The sequence below is a fragment of the Erythrolamprus reginae genome, chromosome 3, assembly GCF_031021105.1.
Source record: "Erythrolamprus reginae isolate rEryReg1 chromosome 3, rEryReg1.hap1, whole genome shotgun sequence".
Classification (NCBI taxonomy): Eukaryota; Metazoa; Chordata; class Lepidosauria; order Squamata; family Dipsadidae; genus Erythrolamprus; species Erythrolamprus reginae.
The window spans coordinates 64661185-64682578 of NC_091952.1; the positions used below are offsets into that span (position 1 = coordinate 64661185).

The following is a 21394-nucleotide window of genomic DNA, read 5'->3' on the forward strand; positions in this document are numbered from 1 at the left end:
GGCAGGTAGTAGAGAAGCAGCCTTCGTCTATGCAATCTCGTCAGCTGGTGTTGTATATGCCATCACCAGGGCCTGCAGCCAAGGCGAGCTGAAAGCCTGCAACTGTGATCCCCATAAACGGGGCCGCTCCAAGGATGACAGAGGGGACTTTGACTGGGGGGGCTGCAGTGACAACATCAATTACGGCATAAAGTTTGCAAAGGACTTTGTGGATGCCAAAGAGAAAACAGTGAAAGATGCTCGTGCTTTAATGAATCTGCATAACAATCGTTGTGGCAGAACGGTTAGTAATGCCAACCTTAGATTATAGGGAGGAAATTTCATTTTTTTTGTAGCATAGGGCTACAATATATATGAATGAATTAATGAATGAATGAATGAATGAATGAATGAATGAATATAGAGAAAAGGGGACACTTAAAAACTACAAAAGGGTTGACTCTTAGCATGTCAGCATCATTGGCAGATGGATTGGGCTGAACTTCTTTACTTTGATGGGTTTTGTTATTTAAAATGAATAATTGTAAAACTGAAATTTGTTGGAAAAGTGAAAATGAAGCAACAATAAATAGCCCCCAAAATAGTTTTACTGCTAAAGCCTACTAGCATAATGCGGAGTATGTATATATGTGTATGTATACTTTGAGAGAGGAAAAAATTGTCCAACACGATCTTAGGGATTATATAACCATTCGTATATTATTATCTTATGCTTTGTAGCATTTTATAATCAACCCAAGAACTTTTCAGACAACAAGAAATAACAGCATCACCAACTTCACAAAAGCCTAGGAATTTGTTAGGAACTGGAACTTTGAACCCTCTTTAGATTTTTAGCCACATTCAAATAATTTTCACTTCACTTTGATTTAAAAGTGCTATCAATGCCTAAGTAAAACCAACAGAAAACATTTATTGCATCCTGGCATTATTATATAAAAAAAATCTCCTTTCATTCAAATACTGATAGATACACCTTCCAGCAGAAACATTTTTATGAGGTCACCAAAGGTCACTTCTATTATCCTTCAGTTACAATGAGTCTCAGCTCTAATTGACCAGATAGAGATGCATCATAAAAGAGCCAGTGTAAGTATGTTCATAGGTCTGGAAGGTCATTATTGTAACTAGAAAAATCTAAGTAGAAATACCCAATCTAAGAAATAAAGCAGTATCTCTCAGAAACAGAAGCAGCCATTCTAAGTATTATTAAAGCAGTTTTTTGTCTGTTTCACCTTAGATCTGCTACTAAACCTTCTATTTCAGGCTGTGAAGCGTTTCCTGAAACTAGAATGCAAATGTCATGGTGTCAGTGGTTCCTGCACCTTAAGGACTTGCTGGCTGGCAATGTCAGACTTCCGCAAAACAGGAGATTATCTTCGGAAAAAATACAATGGTGCCATCCAAGTGACTATGAACCAAGATGGCTCTGGATTTACTGTGGCCAATAAGAACTTCCGGAAGCCCACAAAAACTGACCTTGTATATTTTGAGAACTCTCCTGATTATTGTTTGATGGATAAATCTGCAGGTAAAACAATATTTTGAAATTTTGCTTACATTGGTCTTCCTCAATTTTAGCACCTGCCTTTCAGAAGGGCAGATTTCAACTCCTCAAATTTTCAACATTGATCATGAAGGTACGGGAATTCTTTGCATTGAGATTCGCACATTTGGAGAGTATCCCATTTAGGAAATAGTGACTTAGGCACTAACATTGTAGTGAGGATTTCTTGTCTTCAGAATTCCTATCTGCATGAAAATTCTCATGTAAATTATCATCTGAAGTGTAAAATGTATATGTCCAGGAATTTCCATTTTACTTCCAGTTAATGTTGAATTATGAGGAAAATTATACTTGCAAAATGTGGTTGAAAGTGTAGGATTGATATCACTGTTGCTCCTGCTACCAATATATCTTATTTCACAGCTTACCTGAGGCAGGAAATTATATTTAAACTAGTGATGATTATGATTATGATTTATTAGACTTGTATGTCGCCTCTCTCCGGAGACTCGGGGTGGCTCACAACAGTGATAAAAACAGTACATGATGACAAATCTAATAATTAATATCTAAAAATAACGATAGTACATTTAAAAGTCTAAAAACAAGGAATCCCAATATATAAAAACATACATACAATCCTATCATACACAAATACTACATAGGCAGGAGGAGATGTCTCAGTTCCCCCACACTTGACGACAGAGGTGGGTTTTGAGGAGTTTACGAAAGGCAAGGAGGGTGGGGGCAGTCCTAATCTCTGGAGGGAGCTGATTCCAGAGGGTCGGAGCTGCCACAGAGAAGGCTCTTCCCCTGGGTCCCGCCAGACGGCATTGTTTAGTCGACGGGACCCGGAGAAGACCAACTCTGTGGGACCTAACCGGTCGCTGGGATTCGTGCGGCAGAAAGCTGTCTCGCAGGTATCCTGGTCTAGTGTATGTAGAATTGTTATAAATTTTAGTTAGAAATACAGTATTTGTTAGAAATTATTCAGGCCAGATTTTCAGCAAACCTTAGTGTATTATTACTAATTTAAGGGCATTTCTAGAATTTGTTCTTATAAATTCTATTAAAAATGAATTCTATAATTCATTTCAAAAAGTGACTTCAATTCTGTTTCCCAAGATCCAATGCCAACATCATGCAAGATTAAATAAAACTATTCTTCATTTCTTACAGGTTCACTAGGAACCGCTGGTCGTGTGTGCAACAAGCTATCCCGTGGGACTGATGGATGTGAAGTTATGTGTTGTGGAAGAGGTTATGATACCACTCAAGTAACTCGAGTCACTAAATGCGAGTGCAAATTCCATTGGTGTTGTGCTGTTCGCTGCAAAGAATGTGAAGACACTATAGACATTCACACGTGTAAAGCACCAAAGCGTGCAGAATGGATTGATCAAACTTGAGACAGTGCTGGATAGATCCAGAAAAAGGAAAAAGCTGGTGCTGTGCCACCTGTGGACCAGAGAATTCTGGGAGTTATGGTTCAACTGCATTGCATTTATTTAACTCAGAGAAGATTATATTTCCCAAGAGACATTAGTGGGCTCCTTTGCTCACCAAGCAAATTTTCATATTCTCACTTTTCAAAAAAAAAATAATGAATAAGTAAATGACAGTGAACTGTGCAGCTTTCTCTACTTGGTAGTACTGTTCCAAAATGGGAGAGTGAAGTTGCTGATAAACAAAGGAGGTTAAGAATTGGGCTGTGATTTAGTGCCTTGTTCTAAAAAAAAAAAGTTTACACAGTAAACTATAAATACCATATGCACCCAAATGTAGGAGAAAACAACCATAGTTTTTTATCCAATCTGGAATAAGCACATTATTTTCATCTTTCAAACAGAGGCCACTGTGCCTGTATTATGGACGCCAGCTGAAAAAGAGAAACTTTGTATAAAGGGACTTTCATTATATTTCCTCTCAAACCGAAATTAAACTATGGAAATATAAAATTGTTTTCAAAAAGAAAATCAATTCTACAGAAAGGACAGAATAAAAAAAAGGTGAAATAAAGTTGAGAGTATGTGTATATGTCTGGACAAGTTGTAGATTCTAAAAAAATCTAATATAACATTTGTTTAAAATAAATCTACTTATTATATGCATTGCTTTAAATACTTCAGATAAATAGCATACAAAAGTATTACCAGAAAAATATTCTCTTGGATTTGGTGAATTTCTGCACTCGTGGCTGATTGGATAAGTGATGGATAAGTCTAGATCTTCATTATTCTTTCAATTCTGTGTTTTTTGACCACTGAATCAAATCAATGTTCTTGAAAAATAGGGCATCATTATAACTTCAAGATAATGACAAATATCTACAATCATGGTTTTTATAACTTCTTTTCTCTTTTTTTCACCAATCATTATGGCCATTCTGATAATCTACCTTTTCCCACAGTTTAACAAGCTGTTTTTGGACCTCCATTATGCTTATCATGTACAACCACTGTCATATCCTTGGCTTCCTTTTGCTTCTAGGATCTTTGGAATGGAATTTAAAAAAATCAGCTCAGAAGATTAAACATCCAGTCCCAGTGACCATCCCAGATTGAATCCTGAAAAAAAAAATCAGTCTCCAACATTATTACTTTGGAAATATCACAAAAGTATACAAAATCCAAACATAATCTTATTATCTTTGGACCAGCTGGTCCAGAATTCAGCAGCATGCAGACTTTTGAGTGTTCCACAGTTCACCCAAGTAACATCACCGCTGCATGAACTGCACTGATTACCAGTTGCTTTCTGGTGCATTTCAAGTGCTGGTTACCATTTTTAAAGTCCTACATGGCACGGGGCTAGATTGTTTGTGGGACTGCCTGTTCCTGAGGGTATTTGACTGTCCTACTAAGTTAGATAGATGGGCACACTCCAGATACCCTCCCTTAAATATTGCCACTTGATGGGGCCTTGTAGCTCCACTTTCTCAATAGCTGCTCCAACTCTTTGACCAGCCTCCCACTTGAGATCTGAGGGATCTCTTCCCTTTTAGATTTCTGGAGGACTGGCTTTTCCCAAAGTGAAGGTAGTAGGTTGACCTCTTGAGACATTTAGTCTGCCACTGATAGGGGAGGGTATCTTTGTTTTTAACTATATCTTATGGATTGTTGTGAGTTACCTAGAGTCATTGTATGAGATAGGCAATCACGTCAGTCCTGTAAATAAATAAATAAACTCTAATCTATGAACAGATTTGACTCCATTGGGTCTAGCTACTGACTTATGTCCTATAAATGTTGCTCATTCGGGTGATACAAGAGTTTCTATCCAGACTCTTCTACCCATCCAACATGTAAGATGAGGGTATATACTGGTAAAAATTATAAGTTTGATAATTATTAAAGTCCTTAGCCATAAAATATTTATGAAAGAAACTGCGCTATGTTGATTTCAAATCTGTAACAGAACTCAGGATTTTAAAATCCATTTAGCTTCATCGCTTTGCTAATTATTTTAAAGCACCATGGTATGGCCATCTCAATTTTACTAGGATAATACAACATATTTGTAAAAGTGTTTCTTTTCTGTTGCCAATCCTATGTATATGCAAATGTTCTGGAAATGTCCTTGATACAGCAGTGCTAAATCTCCATACTTCAACATTTACAGGGATATGAAAGTAAATTAAAAGTTTTGTTATATATTTACTCGGGCAGGACACAATAGAGCCACAGTCAGACTAAATAAATCTGTTAAGAAGCAAGTTCTAATGGAAATTATTCCTAAGTAAAATATATACAATATTTATACCTTGATTTAGGTAATGTAATATTAGATAGTGTTAATAACATTAATAAATGTTATTAATACTCAACCATTTGTAAAACATTCCAGTTTTCATCTACAGCATTTCCAAGCAGGTCTACGAAAGGCAATTGGAATCCTGGAGAGGAACGGCCTATTATGATGAGTCCTGGACCAGATAGGTCTTTCATGTAGCAGAGGCTAAAACTGTTTTCTATGTACTAATTTTTACTAATTCCCTACTTTCAAATGGCTGCTTTTTCCCAGAACAAGGAAAATTGGAGGTAATAGCTTTATGAAAGCAAAACAATCCAGATTTTAGAGAAAAGTTTGTTTCTTGTCTGGGAACAGTATCTAAAATCAACAGTGGATGACTTTAATGAAAATGATCAGCACTGTTAACTTTTCTGGTGCTCTGGTCGGTAAAGAAAACTCTATGGTTATTTATAGTCCCACATTTTAATCTGAAAAGAAGCTTTTCCATCTTCTGGAAGATATTTTATGTATGTATTTTTAGGATGTGTAAAGGTAAAACCTGTATTTTGCAGGGTGCTGCAGCATCTGTTTCTGTTCTCACTGTTTAAATTGAAAACAACAGGATCATTTGGTAAATTCTTGCCAATCAAGAATGATTAAACAGCAACTATATATAAAGAAGGCTTCCTATATGCCACTCACCTTTTAAATCTATTTTTTAACAATTAGGAAAAAATCATGTCCTATGAAATAGTCTATTGAAAGGCTGCCAAAGCTATTGTATGCCTGAAAAGGAATGTTCACAAGAATGGAATAGGTTTAAGAAATGTTAAGATTAAATGACACACAGGTTTGAGTAGAAAATAGCAGAAGAGAACATCATTCTTTGCTTCCATAGCAACAAGCAACTCAACTTTGAAAATGCCCTATCATTGCAAGGTCATAACTCATATTCTTTTATAGTATTGAATTGGCATGGTTTGCTATTCACCTATGAAACCTTTGATTATGAGACCGTATCGCAGGCAATATGAACAAGATGAAGTTTGGGGTATTTTTAAAAAGTAGAAAGTAGCAGTCCTGCATTTTTGCATTCAAAGACTTTCTCGCATTTATATTCAGTCTGACTAATACTGCCTTTAAAATTCCTTGGCCTATATTTATCATGTTTTCATTGGAATCTGTAATACATTTCTGCATTCCATAGTTGATATTTCAAAACTGTTCTTTTGAACAGTTTCACCTGTCCCAGTTATCTTCGCTTGGCCTACTTACAGATAATATTTTATTTTATTTTTAATTTTCCCTCCTCCTATTTTCCCTATAACAAACAACTCTGTGAGATGAGTTGGGCTAAGAAAGAGTAACTAGCCTAAAGTCAGCCAGCCAGCTTTCATGACTAAGTTGGGACTAGAACTAATGGTCTCCTGGATATAGAGATACTTCTTTAGAACATTTCTAAAATATTTCATGTACTTTATTTCAGCCATCCTTATAATCAATAATGTAAGATAGAACAATGTTATTACTTAAGCAGCAGCTTAAGAGGAAGCTAAGGGACTGCAATTGGACAAACCATTACAAAAAAAATCTGGATCATAAAAAAAACAGAAAAAGGATATAAATTATGTTTTCCATAACCATTGAGGCTCTACTTCCATTGCCATTAACATTTTTAAACTCAGAATAAGTGTCAGTTAGCATTAATACATCAAAAAGCAATTCTAAATAAAATATGTATAACATATATTTAAACTGAAAAAAATGATAAATGTATATCACATTCTAAACTATTTTTTCTGCCTTCTGCATTCTCCCTTTGACAATTTAAAGAACATATACTGTTTGGTTAATCTGGTATTTTATAAAATTTGCAGTAAGAAAATTAAGAATTGGAATTGTCTTCCCTTCTCATGTTTCTATGTAAAAAATCCTAATATAATAAGGATATACAGTATTGATCATTAATTTATGACAATTAACTATGAAACATATGATAACTATATACTACCTCTCTCATATGCTTCTAGATATTATTTACTGAGGAATGAAGTAGAACATTATCTTGCAATGTATGTTGCTTATGGATTTAGCGTAAGCTCATTGTCCAGGGGTTGACAAACAGCTGTTTATTTATTCTTATTGTTTAGGGATATCGCTTGCTCCATTTTTCAAATTGTCTTCCAATATTCCCATTACTTGAAGTACCTCTACCAAAGCACACAATGTCAACATTTACATAATCATCATTTCCAATTCTTCTATTTATTTTCTGAACCTATTAGCTTAATATGATGAAGTGTAATCATGCAGTCAAATTATAATAAAGTTACATTCATTCATGAAATTGCAATAGAATCCTCTTTGAAAACAATTTAACAGCAACATGGATGACAATTGCAATATACAGTATACAAATGTGAGTGGGTGTATTCACAGAAATGAGTGTACCCCCTCACATTTTGTAAATATTTAAATATATCTTTTCATGTGACAACATTGAAGAACACTTGACTAAAATGTAAAGTAGTGAGTATAGTATAACAATGTAAAGTAGTGAGTATAGTATAACAGTATTATACTGTGCTGTCTCCTCAAAGTAATGGAACATACAACCATTAATGTCTAAACAGTTAACCTTTGGCTTATGTCCACAACTGAGCCCAAGATTTCTGTTGACAGGCATTAAGTTAGTTTTGCTCCATTTTACAACTTTTCTTCCCACAGATGCTAAGTGAATTATTGCAGTTGGTAAAATAGTAACATGGTTGTTAAGTGAATCTGGCTTCCCCATTGGCTTGGCTTGCCAGAAGGCTGCAAATGGTGATCACATGACCATGGGACACTGCAATTGTCATAAATGTGATCTAGTTCTCAAGCATCTGAATTTTGATCATGTGACAATAAGGATTCTGTGACAGTCGTAAATGTGAAAAATGACCATACATTACTCTTTTCAAAGCCATTTTAACTTTGAACAGTCACTAAATGATTGGTTGTATGTCAAGAACTACCTGTACATTAAATAATTTGAAATACGTCTTGGGCAAGTCTTTTAAAATTTAGGGCTTTCCTTTTACTGATGATGGTTAACTGTTAAGATGGGCTGCATGAATTCTGAGAAAAATTCAAACAACGTCAATTTTTGAAATGTGTCTAATGCCAAAACAGAATTATAATCAATAATGATCAGAGGTTATAGTGACTGCAGGTATATCACCCTTTTTTTTTTGGTTTGAAGAAACTTTGGCAAAACTCATAGCTTTCACAGCTTTAAGAGTATTCGTTGAATCTATTTGATGCATATGCATAATTAATTTAAAATTTGAAATTAAATTGGTTCTTATGTATTAAAATTGCACAGAATTATTTATCCTTTGTACTCATTCTTTTTTAATTTTTTTAAAAAAATCAAGACAAGCTGATAACTTAATAATAAAACAAAAGCAAAATTGCTGCACAAAAATGTTTCTGGCATCCAACAGTTTTTTCAGATACTGCTTTAAAATGAGAAATTACTCTGCTGCTTTTTCATATTATCTTCCAATATATAAAAGTGTATTTGTTACTCAGTGTAATTGCTTTGATGCTGATCATTTCATCCATGTTATTTATTTATTTATTCATTCATTTATTTGTCTGTTTGTTTATTACTTACTTATTTACTTACTAACTAACCTACCCATGTTTCATGCTTTGGGGAATCCAGCTTTGAGTGGCTTGCAAACATTGAAAGCCACTAAAACATTAATGCAATAAACCATATACACACACATAGAAAATACTTGTTCTTATCAAGTGTGTAGGTAAGAAACCTGGGAGAAATATAAGCTTAGTGAGAATATTACCATTTCTAGAGTACTTCTAGAGAAAGTTTAGATGATGTCTTACATTCTATTTTAAAATTGCAATTCTAGGACTTCTGGAAATAGATACAGGATGACTCTCAGATTAGTCAAATGCTCCAGGTGGCCTATAGGTCAGACTGGATGCTGGCAAGTTCAATAGTACAATTTGAACCTAAAGTAAAGTAAGACTGGCCTTTGGGAATATATGGCTGCAGTGCAAATGGCATTCTGGTTAAGGCTGCTCCTTGTGAAGGTTCATTCTATGCACTAGAGCACTGATGGAGAACCTTTTCGGCAGCGAGTGCCCAAACCACAATGTGCATGTGAGCACATGCATCAGAGTGCCGGAAAACCGAAGACCAAATGGCCGGTATGCATGCACATACCAGAAACCAAAAAGCAGCTAGCAACGGCGCACATGCCTGCAGAGAGTGCTCTGTGTGCCACCTCTGGTACTAGAGCCTTGGGCAGGTAATCTAAGAACTTTGCATAACACTTGCTGTACCAATGACTGAAATTCCTGCAATCATCCAGAAAGTGTTATACAAATACCAAGCATGATTTGTCTCTCCTGTCTTCTGGTTCAAGCTTATGTCAAATCTGGATAAATTGCAGCCAGATGCCTTCATATCTGAGGTCTTCCAAATCCTTCCAAATGAGACTGCTAGCCCACAAGCTTGCTGCTCCCTTTTCAAATGGCATTATTGGAATTTTTGTAGGTAAAAGAAGTTGAATTTGGTCCAGAGACTTTCAAACCTGCCCCAACAGACATGTTCATCAGCCCTGAGTTCTAATCTATTAGAAAGAACTCCCTTAATTTATCTTCATTTTATTGCCCTACCTGCCATCAATTTAGCATTTAAGCCTCCCTCTACAAAAAAAGCAAGGCTTTCTTCTCCCCCACAGGCAAATGTTTACTCAGCGGGGTGGAAAAGTTAAACAAGGAATGGAGATAGTTGAGAAAACACTATTGGGAAGAGCCAAGCTGATCTGATGAATAATAAGACATGATCTGGACACAGAAGAAGAGGGGGAGAGGGGGAGCAAGAGTGAGATGGAAGGAGGAGAGAGAGAGAGAGAGAGATTTTGATTTGCCCTAAATATTAATCCAATAATATTTCTTGATCTTCTGTAATTATGTACATCCTATAAGCAATAGAATAAAATCAACCATCACATTTTGGAAGCCTATTACTAAACAGAACTCTGTGAACAAAGTAAACATGTTATCTCTGGGGGGTAGGCAAAGTTGGCTCTTCCATGATTTGTGCACTTCAACTCCCAGAATTCCTGAGCTAATCATGCTAGCTCAGGAATTCTTGGAGTTTAAATCCACATGTCACAGAAGAGCCAACTTTGCCTACCCCTGTAGATGTTCATGGGAACTAGCTTTTAACTTTTTATTTATTTATTTATTTGGTTGCTGCCTATCTTTCCACAAGGTGACTTTTTTCCTGTTTACTAGAATGAGATTCTTCTCTACAGTGGGATGAAGTTGACAGATACTTAGAAGAGGGGCAGATGGTGTTGCCCCTACCATCCAAAGAGCTGAGTAAGAGGGGTATCCTCCCTTCCACAGCTGCTTCCCCTTTGCTCTGCTCTGTATTTGATCAAGAATGAGTTGCAGCTCAATTGAGACAACACTCCAGAAACTGTCTTGATGGTGACTATGTCACCATTTGATCCGCAGTTATTAAGAATTAATTTCAGTCTTTAAAAGTAACATGATCAGGGAAATATGATTTTATATGCTAGATGATTAGATATATACAGCATTAATGATTTAGTGTGCAGAAAATCCTGCCATCTTCCATATATTTCACTTTCTTTGAAACTAAAAGGAAGCATCACGAGTCTGTCAGGAATAAATAACTTTTTCCTAGTTGCAATGTTCTCAATCCCCAATAAAATTCTTATTTTCACTGCAACTATTGTAACATTCATGTAAGCTTCTAAGAAAATTGTTGAACATTTCAAGACTAGGATATATCCCTGAGGTAACATCTCTCCATGTAATAATTCTTGACAAACGTATATTTTATTTTATGTACGCTGAGAGCATATGCACCAAGACAAATTCCTTGTGTGTCCAATCATACTTGGCCAATAAAAATTATATTCTATTGTATTCTAAATGTAATGATAATTCTGAGGTTCTAAGAAAAACAAAGTAAGGATCCTCGCCAGGAAGAAGTCACCGTATCCCATAGTTTCAGGAAAGTGTGACAAAAATGACACTTTTTTGAACCCTTTGCAATGTTTATTATGAAGCAGAAGCCTAGCTGGTTAATCTGGTCAGAAACCCAATGACATAAAAACCTAAAAGAACAGCATCAATCTCAAATTGCCCTGGTACAAGTATATGGAAAAGTGTTATCAGAGCAAGGCAATGCTAGTACAAAATAACCTAGATGTATTTGTATCCTACCTGATAGCTCCCTCATTTTGCTTTTCTTCAATTGCTGGAAAATATGGGGTATCACATCTGAAGGGGTCCAAGATAGGGTGGACTATTTTAAACTCTTAGATGAGACAGTCAAAAGGACAAATCATCTCTCTCTCTCTCTCTCTTTGGTAACTCTAACAACCAGAGCTTTGTATGTGCTTTTTTTACATAATTTATCTACTCCACTCATTTTTCCACTGAATGTGCACATTTCTCTTAAAAAGCAGATGTTTTCTATCTAGGGCTGCTTTTAAAAAGGGATGAGTCTTGTCAGGGATTCTCTGTTCTACTCAGATGGCCTTCCTAAATTATGCCTATTAAGTGTCTAAAACAATCCCCCCAGAAGATCGTGTTCTAATAATCTTCACTTTTCACATGTCTGATATAAGCAGCCAGTGGGGGGAGCTTAATTGTTTTAAGGATGGATCACAAAGAACTGGGACAGAGCACTTGGAGAGTGAATTATGGCAGGTCTATCAGAAATACATGCTTGCTATGTAGTTTATTATTTATTATTATTATTATTATTATTATTATTATTATTATTATTATTTATTGGATTTGTATGCCGCCCCTCTCCGCAGACTCGCATGCAGATGCAAGTTTTTTGAATATAGCATGAATGAATTTAAATGTTAATTGCAGCTCCAACAATCCTTGGTAACTAATATGCCACCTTTACAGTATATCACTAGTTTGATAGTAATGATAAAGCACAGATCGTTCTTGAGTTGCAACCACAGTTTGGATTGGAACTTCATCATAAGTCATTGCAGTCATAAGTTGAGTCAGACACAACTTGATGACAATTTTTATGATGGACTCAAGCTTCCTCAATGTTTTACCAGAAATCAGCAAAAAGAAAAGTGGCAAATCATGATTGCATGACCACCGAGTGCTGCAACAGGTCATAAATGTGAGCTGGTTGCCAAACAACCAAACTGAGATCTCATGATCACAGGGGTGGTAACTTCTATCTCCAACATTGTGTCTAAGCTAGGTAGCCCATGACTTACCACAATTGAGCCCAAAATTTATGTTGTTAAGTGAGACATTTGTTTCATTTTAAGAGGTTTTTTGGGTCACAATTGTTAAGTGAATTACTGCAGTTGGTAAGTTAGAAATCTGGTTGTTTAGTTACTTTAGCTTCTCCATGGATTTTGCTTGTCAGTCACAAAACATGATCACATGATCCTGGGACACTGCAACCATCATAAATATGAGCCAGTTGCCAAGCATCAAATTTTGATTACATGATCATGGAGATGCTAGAGGCTGTAACTATGAAAAAAGGTCAGTTTTTCAATGCAGTTGTAACTTTGAATGGTTACTAAATGAATGGTTCTCAGTTAAAGACTTACCGTATCTTTACTACATGAAACCATGCAACTGTTTATTGTGTTATCTGACAATCAGTGGGTGGACCATAAGGTAATTTTGAGTTGTCTGAGAAGGGCAGCATAGAAATCTATTAAATAACAACAATATCAACAATAATAATACTGTATGGACATTTTGAAGCAATGAAGCACTGCGTTTTTGGAAATTCATGCTCAAGGCCAGCAATAACACCATCATCACTCAGGATGCTAACTATTCCATGAAGATATATCATGATTATTCTTCTTCTGGGTGTTTGACAGATTTTCTATGTTTGCACAGTCAAATGTCTTAAATAAAAATGAGGATTTTGTTTTCAGGCTTTGGGGAAACTTTTCCAAACATTCCATCTGGATTTCCTCAAGTAGGCCCAAAATTCCTCTCCACTTCCTCTTCCGTAGTTCTACTTTGGATACGGAGTTGTTCATTTTCATCAACTGGCTCTGCTATGGATCGAAGAATAGCAAGGCAGCAAGGGCATCGCTATGTGAAAATGAAAAAAAAACCCCTACTGGAATTGTTGTCATGGGTTTGTGTCTATTGTGATATGTGAAAAAGTCTTCCGTTTCTGCCCAAGTAAAATTACCAATTCTCTTGTACTTTTTCTTCTGCACAGAAGTAATTCCATCTCACACATCCTAACAGCCACTAATTTTCCTCTTGAGGTGAGTAAGATGCATACCATGAAAAGAGGTGACTGCTGGTCTGCTCCCCCTGGGGACAATTTATGGGGATGTTTGAACTAATATTTGTGTGGCCTGCCATGACCTGTGTGGGAGAGGATTTTTTGAGCCTAATCTTCAAGCACATTATTACTGCACAGGAGACCAGCCAGGGTGACCCAGCCAGCTCTATACTGTAGCCAGGGGCAATGTCTAGTGGGGAAAGAGTGGAGAAAGGTTGTTGCCTTTGGTCTTGGCTGATGATTCATGGAGAATGGGGCTGTTGTTCAGTTGGTTGTGTAACTGATGACAGCCTGCAGCTAGACTGAAAGGAAAAACATGGCAATTCAGTGTAAGAACCCAGTTCATGAAAAAATCCAGCAAAAGATTCAGATCAGAAAAAAAAAAGCATTACTAAACATTGAAATTGCAGTGTATTGTTTATAAAGAGATTACAAACAAAGGGAATATTCTTCTGCTTTATAAAAGCTAAAGGTGTCCCCTGCCCAGTTGCGCCCAGCTCTAGTGGGTGGTGTTCATCTCCATTTCTTAGCCAAGGGACCCAGCATTGTCCAAAGACTTTTCCATGGTCATGTGGCCAGTGTGTGATTGGACACACAAGGAATTCGTCTTGGTGCATATGCTCTCAGTGTACACAAAAGAAAAGATAAGTTCATCAAGAGTCATAAGGTACAACACAATGATAGTGCGGATAGTAATAAGCAATCAAATCATATTAGGAACCAGTCAATATAAATTGTAATGATACAGGCAACAAAGTGTCATACAGTCATAAGTGGGAGGAGATGGGTGATTGGAACAATGAGAAGATTAATAGTAGTGCAGACTTAGTAAATTGTTTGACAGAATTGAGGAAATTATTTGTTAAGCAGAGTAACATAGAAACATAGAAGACTGACGGCAGAAAAAGACCTCATGGTCCATCTAGTCTGCCCTTATACTATTTTCTGTATTTTATCTTAGGATGGATATATGTTTATCCCAGGCATGTTTAAATTCAGTTACTGTGGATTTACCAACCACATCTGATGGAAGTTTGTTCCAAGGATCTACTACTCTTTCAGTAAAATAATATTTTCTCACGTTGCTTTTGATCTTTCCCCCAACTAACTTCATATTGTGTCCCCTTGTTCTTATGTTCACTTTATTATTAAAAACACTTCCCTCCTGGACCTTATTTAACCCTTTAACATATTTAAATGTTTCGATCATGTCCCCCCTTTTCCTTCTGTCCTCTAGACTATACAGATTGAGTTCATTAAGTCTTTCCTGATACGTTTTATGCTTAAGACCTTCCACCATTCTTGTAGCCCGTCTTTGGACCTGTTCAATTTTGTCAATATCTTTTTGTAGGTGAGGTCTCCAGAACTGAATACAGTATTCCAAATGTGGTCTCATCAGCACTCTATATAGCAGGATCATAATCTCCCTCTTCCTGCTTATTATACCTCTAGCTATGCAGCCAAGCATCCTACTTGCTTTCCCTACCGCCTGACTGCACTGTTCACTCATTTTGAGACTGTCAGAAATCACTACCCCTAAATCCTTCTCTTCTGAAGTTTTTGCTAACACAGAACTGCCAATACAATACTCAGATTGAGGATTCCTTTTCCCCAAGTGCATTATTTTACATTTGGAAACATTAAGCTGCAGTTTCCATTGCTTTGACCAGCACGAGTGATGGCGTTCAGGGAAAACTGTCCTTATATCTAGTTGTTCTGGTGTGCAATGCTCTATATGGTCATTTTGAGGGTAGGAGTTGAAGCTGTTCGTGTCCAGGGTGTGAGGTGTCTGTAAATATTTTCACAGCCCTCTTTTTGACTCGTGCGGTATACAGGTCCTTAATGGAAGGCAGGTTGGCAGCTTATTTTTTTCCCAGTTATGATTATGCTGTCTCTCTTGTTGGGTTGCAGAAAGGATGGGAAAGAAAATAAAATAAAAATAAAGGATGGCTAGAATAGGCTAGATTTTAATTTTTTATTAGAATAATCATAATTCTAATTGAGGAAAGGTGTTGCTTCTCTCTCTGCCCTGAGAAGCGGCCATCTTAATAAGAGAATTTAGGAAAAAGAAGATTTGGGAAGAACAGTGGAAAATATTAAAGGTTTTTTGACAGTAAAGAACAAGAAGAAAAAAAACCCCTCATTTGAAGCTTTTCAAATTGGGAACTTTAAAATGGCAGACAACTTAGAATAATCCATGTAGAGTAGTATATTCAGTGATCCTCCTCCCCAAATATTGCCATTTCTCTCCTCTCTTCTCCCTCCCTCCCTCTCTCTTTCTCTCTCTTTCATACACACACACACCAGTGGTCAGTCACTAGTTTTAGCTGAATAGGAAAGGTATTTTAGGATTCTTGTGGGTTACTCAGTGTGAATATTAACATAGTGTGAAAATTGAAGGTACAGGGTGATTAAAAATGTCTTGCAAATCTGGGGAGAGGTCACTTCGCTATTTCCCCCAGTTGAATAGGTTACATTGCAAGATTCTGCCTCATAACAGATCATTAATGAGTAGTGGATAATAAATCAGCCAAAATTGTTGTACCAGTCGCACAAAGAGACAGAAAATCTGAAACTCTCTACAATGCACTACAGTATATACACCCACCACACAAAACCCTCCAGCTATGCATAAAGAGTTTATTCTATTCATCTGTCATTGTACAAATTAACCATGTACCTACACACCACATAATAGATTAACTTGCTTCTTTTCCCTCACTGAAAATGGCTTTATTCCTGCGTGAACTCCTCCTTGTCTCTTATCACTGAGATCAATTTGAGCTCTTAAATGTCTATCATGAAAGGCCAGCCACCTTTTTATGAGAAAGAAGGAGAGATACAAAGCATCATGTGAGTTTGCAGAGCTTGGGATTCAACTCTTGCTTCTTAAGTGAAGAATAACCTTTGAGCTAAGCACCTATGTAATAAGCAGAGACAAATAAGTTCAGCTACCACTGCAGAATTACAGCATTGGAGAACAATTTGCTACATTCCTTCAAAGGCCTGTATGAACCCAATCTCCTAAATAAGTACCAGACACCAAGTGCTCCATAAGCAAACAGAGCCCCCGAAGTGCATAAATGAAATAAGTAAAAAAGCTTCACATGACATATAAACCAGCCGTTTGCACCTTGTTATTAATGGTCTTGACTGTGACCTCTGAACCTAGCTTTGCGTGGAGTCACGAATCCTCAAGCTTTGGCACTCCTGCAATAATTCCTAAATGTAGGGAAAGAATAAATAAAGCTCCTCAGATTTAGATTAGGTCGTACAAGACAGAATTTAATTTTAAGAACTACATCACTAATCTTTTTCCTGAAGTTACTCGCAAAGCTTGTGTGAAACAACCATGAATACAAGCTGCCTATGGTGAATTGACTTCCATTGGATTTTAGGTAGAGGACAATATGATGGGTTGCTACCGATACGGTACGGTTCTAGGAACCGGTAGCAGCGATGGTGGGAGGCTTGAGGTTGAGTAGCACTCATTGCTCTAGCAAAGGGGATTTCCAGATGTGATTAAGTCATTAGTCAGTTATTTGAACCATTGTTTGTGTCAGTATCTCCACTACATCTCTCAGGGCCCATCACCCCCTCTGCTTTGTTCATTTGAATGTTTCAACTTCTGCACATCTAGCAAGTCCATTGAATAATAATAATAATAATAATAATAATAATAATAATAATAATAATAATAATAATAATAATGGCTTACAAGTGGAACACTCAAAAAGGAGACAGAAGGACTAATACTGGCGGCACAAGAACAGGCCATTAGAACAAATGCTGTCAAAGCCAGAATTGGAAAATCAACAGACAATCCAAAGTGCAGACTCTGTAAAGAAACAGATGAAACAATCGATCACATACTCAACTGCTGCAAAAAGATCGCACAGACTGACTACAAGCATAGATACGATGCTGTGGCACAGATGATCCACTTGAACTTGTGCCGGAACTACCATTTACCAGTGGCAAAGAACTGATGGGATCATAAGCCCGAAAAAGTGGTCGAAAATGAGCAAGCAAAACTACTGTGGGACTCCCAACTTCAGACTGACCGAATTCTGAAGCATAACATACCAGACATCCTGATTGTGGAGAAAAAGAAAGTATGGATCATCGACATCGCAATCCCAGGGGACAGCAGAATTGAGGAGAAGCAGCTAGAGAAATTAGTGAAATACAAAGATCAAAAAATCGAGCTGCAACGTCTCTGGCATAAGCCAGTGAAAGTGGTCCCAGTGGTACTCGGCACGCTGGGCGCAGTGCCAAAGGATCTCAGTGGACATTTGAAAACCATCGGAATTGACAAAATGTCCATCTGTCAATTGCAAAAGGCCGCTTTACTGGGATCGGCAAACATAATTTGCCGCTACATCACGCAGCCCTAGGTGCTTGGGAAGCGCCCGACTGGTGATGAAATACGAAATCCAGCATAGTGATCTCGTTTGCTGTGTTGTATTGACATAATAATAATAATAATAATAATAATAATAATAATAATAATAATAATAATTGGAGTCTTCCGAGAAGGGCAGCATATAAATCTAAATAATAATAATAATAATAATAATAATAATAATAATAATAATAATAATAATAATAATAATATTAGATTTGTATGCTGCCCTTCTCCGAAGACTCAAACTTGGGCAGTATGTTGAGTCTTATTCAGTGTCTTGAAGATTCAGTTTAAAGGGAAATTCAATCAAATCTTTATAAGTTATAAGCAGCCAAGCTCCTCAATGAACATTCAACTAAGATGCACTACAATTGTGACTGTCAGCTTGGTTTGTATATGCGTCATCTTAATCATACTACAACCACTGTGATTTGACTATGCGAAATAAATCCACAATCTGACAAGCACTTGCCAGATTCAAGATAATAAGGCTCTGCTCTTTCTCTTTTCTGTTCCCTTATGACATTTTGATTTTATTATTTATGATCCCAGAAGCTGCTTTAAGATTTTTCAGCATTCAATCCTATCATTAGTTTCTTAGGCCAGAAAAATGTAAATTCTATGACCTTAAATAAACTTAGATGGGGTGATTGGGATAATATGAAAACACCCTTCAAGAATGGGGCCTCACCAGTTCTTTACACTCATCTGATCTCAAGATAGAGAAAGCTGTATTTCAACTGAATTCAAGAAAAATTGCTTAAAGGTATTTGAGGAATAATTAGAGGAATTTGACAGGAAGGCCAATTATACTTAAGATGACAAGCTCTTCTATACTAGCTACATTGAGAGATGCTCAGGAAGTTCATGGAGCACTTGTTACTGTGACTTTGCAATCTATATATTTTAGTTTTAGATTAGTTTTCTATTCAAGAGTTGAAAGCTGTATTAAGTGAACTGACAGAATGTACAATTTTAATAGTACTTGCATAAAAGAAGTACAATGGAATTATCTTTTAATTACTCAGGAGAGCAATTTAATCCACTGATCTGTATAAAATGCTTCTTTGAGAAATTCAAACCTTCCTTAAGGAAGATCTAGCAATTGAAATAGTGTATTTTTCAGAGTATAAGACGCACCTTCCCCCACAAAAGAAGCTGAAAATTTGAGTATATCTTATACTTCAAATGTAGGGTTTTTCCAAAGCTAATGAGTGCTAATGATCTTCCTGGTTTGCAGGATTTTTTCATTTCTACTCCCTCCGAAGTTTTTCCCCCAGCCCTAAGTCTTTGCAGGCTTGTTTTCATTGCTACTCCCTCCCAAAAAGGATTTTTCAGCCCTAACGAGGTGCTAATTATATTATTATTATTATTATTATTATTATTATTATTATTATTATTATTATTATTTAGATTTGTATGCCGCTCTTCTCCGTAGATTCGGGGCAGCTCACAGCAATAATAAAAACAATGTACAATAACAAATCTAATATTTAAAAATATCTAAAAACCCCTTATTTAAAAACAAGACATACACACAAACATACTATATCTAAACTATATAGGCCGGGACCCGGACAATTATCTTCCCGGCTTGCAAGATTTTTTCATTCCTACCCCCTCCAAAGTTTTTCTTCTAGCCCTAAGTTTTTACAGGCTTGTTTTCATTGCTACTTCCTCAGATTTTTTTCAGCCCTAACCAAGGGATAAAATAATGTGCTGAAGCTGACTAAGGATTTCAGCCAGACAAATACTTGGTGGGTAGATTACCCCCTCCCTATTTTCCTCCCCCCAAACTAAGTTGCACCTTATACTCTGGTGCTTCTTATACTCTGGAAAATATGGTACTTTACCTTCACCACCTGAAAACCAATCTATAATACTGTTATGCACTTGATGTTGTTCTTCAGGACTGGAAGGTACCAGGCAATACAGGGTATAGTATCTTGTCTAACAACAGTTAGAGATGTAGTCTGGTACCTAGTGCATTTTTTTCTTTCCTTCAAGGTATACTGTACATAAATTTTGTATACTTACAGGTCTCTTTCAATTTTATTCTTCTTCAAGAGAATTTAAAAAATGTTATTTTACCTCTACATCACATTTGATAATCTATGAACCTACCTTTAAATTTTAAAAATATACAAACTATTCATTCAGGAGTCTGGCAACAATAATCTAGCTGTTCTGCCAACTCAATTAGAAGAGAGAAAAAGAAAAAGAGAACAAGCAGTATATAGAAAAAATAAAGCATGAGAGTGCTGATACAATAGGTAACTAACATGAAGACTATTACTTGGGGCTACTAAAATTTAGAATAAATGTGTCACATAAAAACAAGGAGTGCAAAATTAAAGCAAGATATCCAACATGGAGCAAATAGACTCCATATGATCAGCGGCAAACATAACATAATTTTACACCTGTGTTAAGTAAATCTGCAATTAGAAGCAATGCCATAGGAATATGAAGTGGCATAAGGAACTGAAAGCACAGCACAAAGAAATATTTTGGCAGATTAAGTGTGTGTCTGTGTGTATGAAAGTAGCACAGAGTAAGAATTATTGATAGCAACAGATATTGCAGAACATGGCCAGCCCTGTTTGCAAGCTTATCCCATTCTAGTACACTCATGTCAAAGAGAAGACAGTGAGAGAAACCAGCCTTAGGGAGTGATGCACAGGAGACTCTGCTTCCTTTATAACCCCACACATGAGTTGGAAAAGATTCAATTTTAAAAAGCATTATGCTGCTTACCTTATGGGCCTCTGTGGATGGCAAAGTGAAATTGGATGAGTACAGCATGACCATTAATCATTAGAGAGATACCACCGTGAGAAACTACTCCTGTGGCTTATGTTCACTCGGCAGATAACATTCGAGTTTTACCTCCTAGTCGCTGCATAGACCCAGCCGTCTGTTTCCTCTTTCTTGTCTCGTCACAAATGAATGCAAACACCACTACAGATAGAGTGGTAAGTGACATATTTATCAAGTGGTAATGGGGAATGATCCCCAAATAATCAAGAACACTATCATAGGCTTATGGATAACAAGCTGTTATCTGCCTTACAATATCCATTTATGAAATACAGCAAAGGAAAATCCTATGAGATAGAGAAATGAATGATCTTCAAAGCATCTATGAAATATAAATTTACTTCAGAAAGAGCAGCCATTTTCTGTAAATTTAAGTGTGTGTTTTTGCAACAGATAAATCTCTATTCTTGTATGCTGTTTATGTATGCCTTGTAAACTGGCCATGCTTTAATAATGTCTAGCAGTTGAGAAATACACCTGTCATCCAATACTAAAATGTTATTACTCAGGCATTTAGTTCTCCCACTTCCCTTCATATAGTCGCTGTTCAAAACTAAGACAGCTAGAT

At 36.5% G+C, this 21394-nt stretch overlaps 1 protein-coding gene across 2 annotated transcripts in view; it reads left to right on the top strand.

Moving 5' to 3' along the window:
* Window positions 1-3612, top strand: part of WNT2B (Wnt family member 2B) — a 41472-nt gene extending 37860 nt beyond the window's left edge. For both annotated transcript variants that reach the window (XM_070748922.1, XM_070748923.1), the window contains exons 3-5: window positions 6-283; window positions 1267-1531; window positions 2687-3612. In XM_070748922.1, the coding sequence (XP_070605023.1) occupies window positions 6-283; window positions 1267-1531; window positions 2687-2916 (773 nt within the window). In that variant the 3' untranslated portion in view covers window positions 2917-3612. The remainder of the gene's footprint in view (window positions 1-5; window positions 284-1266; window positions 1532-2686) is intronic.
* Window positions 3613-21394: the final 17782 nt, after the last annotated feature.